Source organism: Lithobates pipiens, unplaced genomic scaffold, assembly GCF_037356315.1.
Source record: "Lithobates pipiens isolate NorthernLeopardFrog02 unplaced genomic scaffold, aLitPip1_a1.2 Scaffold_23, whole genome shotgun sequence".
In the NCBI taxonomy this organism is placed as follows: Eukaryota; Metazoa; Chordata; class Amphibia; order Anura; family Ranidae; genus Lithobates; species Lithobates pipiens.
Window position 1 is genome coordinate 213,388,900 of NW_027507785.1, and position 6,000 is coordinate 213,394,899.

At 39.8% G+C, this 6,000-nt stretch overlaps 1 protein-coding gene across 8 annotated transcripts in view; it reads left to right on the forward strand.

Moving 5' to 3' along the window:
• Nucleotides 1-5,014, forward strand: part of EXTL2 (exostosin like glycosyltransferase 2) — a 46,136-nt gene extending 41,122 nt beyond the window's left edge. For all 8 annotated transcript variants that reach the window (XM_077452816.1, XM_077452812.1, XM_077452814.1 and 5 more), the window contains one exon: nt 1,437-5,014. In XM_077452816.1, coding sequence (XP_077308942.1) covers nt 1,437-1,922 — 486 coding nt within the window. In that variant the 3' untranslated portion in view covers nt 1,923-5,014. The remainder of the gene's footprint in view (nt 1-1,436) is intronic.
• Nucleotides 5,015-6,000: the final 986 nt, after the last annotated feature.

A 6,000-nucleotide genomic window follows, 5' to 3' on the forward strand; every position in this document is an offset into this window, starting at 1 on the left:
TGCACAGTAAGCAAATGGTTAAACTTATTTAATTTTTTTAAATAACAAACCTAGTTACATAGTAGGTGAGGTTGAAAAAAGACACAAGTCCAATCTATGTTATACTTACCTGCTCTGTGGATTGGTTTTGTACAGAGAAGCCCAGATTCTCTTCTTCTCAGGTCTTGCTATAAGGACACCCAAGCTGAGCTCTGCTCTGTGTGTCCATTCAGACACTGAGCTGCAGCTCGGCCCCGCCCCCTCTCACCTCATTGGCACACTGTCCCAGTAATGTAATATTGTATGTTTTATATACAGTATGTGTCAAAAGATATTTTTAAATTTTTAACCCTGAACCTACTGTAATTAAAGCGGGATTCCGCTCTTTTTTTTTTTTTTTTTTTTCTTACCTGTGTTACAGGTGGGCAACTGCTACCTTCGCTTAGCATCCACGTCCGGCGTTTTTTTAACCCCCGGCGCGACGATTCTTTTCCTCAGGATGACTTTTAAAAAAGTGCTCTGGCATTTTCCATTTTAAGTGTGGGCGTCTGAAGCCCACAGGCATTTACTTCCTGTATATCGATGACGCTCGGCTCCCAGCATGCTCCGCTCCATCTCGCACATGCTCAGTGTGCAATGGTGGTAATGGCAGATACAGCTGCCTGCCCACTTTAAAAATGGCAAATTCGGACACGCCCTCGTCACGTGACCGGCATCCTAATGAAATCTCACGAGATTTCGCAATTTCATTGTCCCCCCATGGATTCTTGGGAAATTTCCCAGGGACCATTGCGAGGACGATAACCACGCCTACTCCCACGGGAGGACAACCCGGAAGTCAGCAGAAACATCTGAAATAAAAGGTAAGTAAAGAATATTTTTTTTTTTTCAGGGTTCATTTAGGTAAGTATTCTATCTTGTGATTTTAATAATATGAAGTTTAATTTTTAGGTACCAAACCGCTTTAAGAAGAAAAATATTTACCAAGCTAACCTTAGCTGCTTGTCTAATAAGCCTGTTTACAGGGTTAAAAAAGCTAAAGCTCAGATTAGACATGGATAGAAACAGCATTGTACAATCCTTTTTATGTGATATCAAAAAAAAAAGTTTGTAACCGTAATTAAAATACTCTTTAACTGCTTCTTTAAACAGGGTAGCACTAATGAATGATATTAATTTTCAAGTCTTGAAATAACACTGCTTTAGATCTTCTTTTTATTATGATGACCTCCTGTGTATAATGAAATGTCAGTGATTCACATTGTGTATCTTGGATTATATAAAGACAAGATAACATTGTTTTAGAAGAAAAGCTGGAAATGTGAAAGACCACAGTAGTTTGTTTCTGTTCTATAATCAAAACTTTATTATATTCTTCAAGTTGTATTATCTTTGAAACAAATCTGATTTTGTCAAATCATTATTTTTATTGTAGTTTCCTTTTTGTCTTTTCCCAGCAATTTTCCAGTCATATTGTTGGCTTTGTGCCTAGGAAGCATGTTACATCACCTTCTGGAATATATAGCTATGGTAGCTTTGAACTGCAAGTGGACTCAGGGCCTGGGGACATGTACTCCCTGATACTTATTGGAGCTGCATTTTTTCACAAAGACTACCTGAAGCTCTTCCAGGAACAACCCACCTCAATCCATAATATGATTGACCAGACACAGAACTGCGATGATATTGCAATGAATTTCTTGGTAGCAAATTATACAGGAAAAGCTTCTGGTGTGCTGGTAAAACCAATAGATATGAGGAACTTGGAGAAGGATGCGGGAAGTGGCTACACAGGGATGTGGCATCGGCCTGAGCACCTCCTGCAAAGGTCCTATTGTCTTAACAAGTTGGTGGGCATATATGGGAAGATGCCCCTGAGATATTCCAATATAATGATCTCCCAGTTTGGTTTCCCAAACTATGCCAATCACAAATCTAAATGATGAAGATGCAACCATGTCCAAGGATTTCCTTTTGAGTGTACACCAGTGATGTCCAAGGCCACATATTGCAGATCTATTTAATGGGTTACTATAGGACACATACTGCATTAAAAATGATATGTTGTTTTGTATGTTATGGGGTCAGTTTTGGGTACTTGGACAATGTGAACATTTCTAAAAATATAACCGTTACTGTTGTAGAAAAAATCAGCCGTCTGACAAATACATAGCTTGACATTGTTCATCTTTGATCTATTAAAAAAAATGCTAGTTGCTTTTCTGTCACACTAACCCTTTGACTTCAGTACTTTGAGACGATGACCTGAATTAACCACTTCGCATCCAGGCCAATTCTGACATTTCTCTCCTACATGTAAAATTCATAATTTTTTTGCTAGAAAATTACATAGAACCCACAAACATTATGTTTTTTTTAGCAAAGACCCTAGAGAATACAATGGCGGTTGTTGCAATTTTTTAGCTTGCACGGTATTTGCGCAGCAATTTTTCGAACACGTTTTTTTTTTCAGAAAAAAACAGTTTCATGCTTAAAAAAAAAACAAAAAAAAGTAAAGTTAGCCCAATTTTTTTGCATAATGTGATAGATGAAGATACGCCGAGTAAATAGATACCCAACATGTCACGCTTCAAAATTGCACGCGTTCGTGGAATGGCGCCAAACTTTGGTATTTAAAAATCCCCATAGGCGACGCTTTAATTTTCTTTACTGATTACATGTTTTGCGTTACAGAGGAGGTCTAGGGCTAGAATTATTGCTCTCGCTCTAACGTTCGCGGCGATACCTCACATGTTTGGTTTGCACACCGTTTTCATATGTGGGAGGGACTTACATATGCGTTCTCTTCTGCGTACGAGCTCACGGGGACAGGGGGCGCTTTAATTTTTTTTTTTTTTTAATTGTTAATTTTACTTTTTTATTTTTTTCGTTTGACACTTAAAAAAAAAAAAAAAAAATGTGATTACTTTTATTCCTATTACAAGAAATGTAAACATCCCTTGTAATAGGAATAAGGCACAATCGGACCTATTTACAGTGAGATAGGGGGTCAATAAGACCTCATATCTCACCTCTAGGCTGGGAAGCCAAAAAATAAAAAAAGATCACGGCTTCCCAGCCAAGGTGGCGCCGTTATTTTTAATGCAGAGGCCGGGGTGACGACATAACATCGCGCCCGGCCTCCGAACGATCATAGAGACTCCGGGGACCATCTGGTCCGCCGGAAATCTCTGATACCATCCGGGGGTCGGTGGATCCTGTGACCGACTCACCGATGGAAGCGGTGAGTCGGTAGAAGCACTGGAGGGTGGCGGGAGACGTCCCCTCCCGCCGCCCGTAAGAACAATCAAGCGGCGGAACAGCCGCTATGATTGTTCTTATGGTGCAGGGAATCGCCGGCTGAAAAATGCCAATATCTGAATGATGTCTGTAACCTCAGGTATCATTCAGATATAACCCCCGAAAGTCGAGGTCGTCCCAGGACATCCTCCCCGCTCGAAGTGGTTGGAGTAAAACACTGGGCAGGCTATGGACATTCAAATACTTACATATTTTTATTATGCAGTAAATAAGCTATAAAACAAGTACTTACTGATCTCTATAGCTGCGGGCACTGTCAAGCAATTCTCAAAGTTTACAATAGAACTCTCCATGATTCTCTTGTTCTAATGTTATCCTTGGCTTTATTCAGTAAGACTGTTTGGGAATACTTTTATATTCTATCTAGAATACTGCAGGATCACAGTTATCTGTACATATGGTGTTTTTTTTTATTTATTTATGAAAAAAAAATGTTAACTTCTAAAACCCATTGGGAAAGGAGATTAGGCTCCTTTAGATTCAGCTCGTTGGTCTTTTTAGTTATGGGCTGGTTCACACCGGGATCGCACAGGAACATGTGTGCATGTTTCATTTGAATGGGCTGCAAAACGCACTGGGCCACTGCTTTTAAAACAAACTGCATTGCATTGGTACTGCGGTGTAATGCGTTTTGGTGCCCACAAATGCACTGCGTTTGTAATCTGCATTTGGGTTGCCAATAACAACACATTGGCACCCGCATGCAGATCCCAGCTCATTCGCCTGTGGTACGGATAAGACGCAATGGTTCTTATGTGATTCGGCCCTAAAAACAGCCTTGAGAAAGTACTGTACCTCTCAATTTGTGTTTACAAGGCAGTTTAATCTTAAGTAAATACAACATAGTGGCATAAAGGCTATGATTTTTTTTTTCGTGCAGCACCAATGTCCTGTATTACATTTTTGCCTATATATAATTTTATATTATACTAGTATATAAACAAGTTTTCTCCTAGTTACATAGATTACACAGTAGGTGAGGTTGAAAAAAGACATCAAGTCCAACCTATGTGTGATGATATGTCAGTATTACATTGTATATCTCCATATGTTGCGGTCGATTAGGTGCTTGGCTAAGTTAGTCTTATCTAGTTTTTTGAAACGATCAATGCTCCCCGCTGAGACCACCGCCTGTGGAAGGGAATTCCACATCCTTGCCACTCTTACAGTAAAGAACCCTCTACGTAGTTTAAAGTTAAACCTATTTTCTTCTAATTTTAATGAGTGGCCACGTATCTTATTAAACTCCCTTCAACAGAAAAGGTTTATCCCTATTGTGGGGTCACCAGTACAGTATTTGTAATTTGAAATCGTATCCCCTCTCAAGTGTCTCTTCAGAGAGAATAAGTTCAGTGCTCACAACCTTTCCTCATAACTAATATCCACCAGATTATTAGCTTTGTTGCCCTTCTTTGTACTCGCTCTACTTCCAGTACATCCTTCCTTCTCAGATGATCTGGATTCCTCCTGTTGCCTAAAATCGCTTTAGATTTAATTAGCTTCAACCCTAGAGTACAGGTCTTGTTGCTTGTATGTAGGCAGTACTGGCTGGTAAATTACACCGAAAGCTTCTAGTTTGCAGGGATGTGAACACAAACGATTTACTCTGTAAAGTACTGCATAATCTTTGGTGCTATGTAAATATGTGAAAAACATAAATATGTAATGTAATGAATTTAGGATTTTTGAATAAAGTGGCTTACTGTAGTTTTGAGCACTGTGCTGCTCTAAGTATATTAAATGACACATGGGTCACTGCACTGTCAAAGCTGTTCCTAAGAAACACGAGAAAAGGAATCCAGTTTCCAGGTTTGCTTGCGGCTTACCTGCACTTGGTCTTTCCTCTTTTACGGACACCATGCCTTGTTCTGTACTGTGAGGCTCCATGCACACTAGGAGCAGAAAAAAGTTGAAGTTTTTAGCTTAAAAACGTGGCATAAAAGACACCCTTTGAAAGCATATTGTACAAAGTTTAGGCGAGTCTATGAGAGTTTAAGAGCATTTTGTTTATAGGCATTTTTTCACTACACGCCCCTCTGCAAAAGCCAGGAAATTATGTATCCTTTTTTTTTTTTTCTAAAAAAACTTTGAAACTCGACAGGCAGAAGAGAGGAGTTTAGGAGAGACTGACGTTTTTACAGCTCCTAAACTTCTCTAGAAAACGCGATACAGAAGGTTTTTTTTTTTTTTTTTTTTTTTTTTTTTCCTGCCTCTGAACGTCCCTGACAGAAAACACCTGTAGTAGTCATAATGTGCAAAGACACATAGAACACGATAGAAGTGCTTCTAGAGGCAGGAGAAAAACATCAAACGCCTGTAGAATTGACGTTTAAGTCCAGTGTGCATGGAGCCTAACTCTGCGGAGGCAGCCATCTTTGTAGAGATAACAGTATTACTTTCTTTTGTCAGCTCCCTGGTGACCACTGATCAGATGACTGGGGGGGTTATTATTCTGGAGGCAGCAGGAGAGGTGGAGGAACAGATAAACAAAACTGATAAAGCAGGAGCAGGGAGATCCATGCACTGCTGGGCCGTCAGTATAGCTTCTTCTCCAGCATAGAGTGAGCAGCACAGTGACAATAAGTTAGTTTACTAAAGGCAAATAGACCGTTTACTTTGCAGGGGATTTTGTGCCATAGCTTGGTGAATGAGGTGAATATCATCTGCTGATTTCCACCATCCAATCATGTGCAAGCAGCA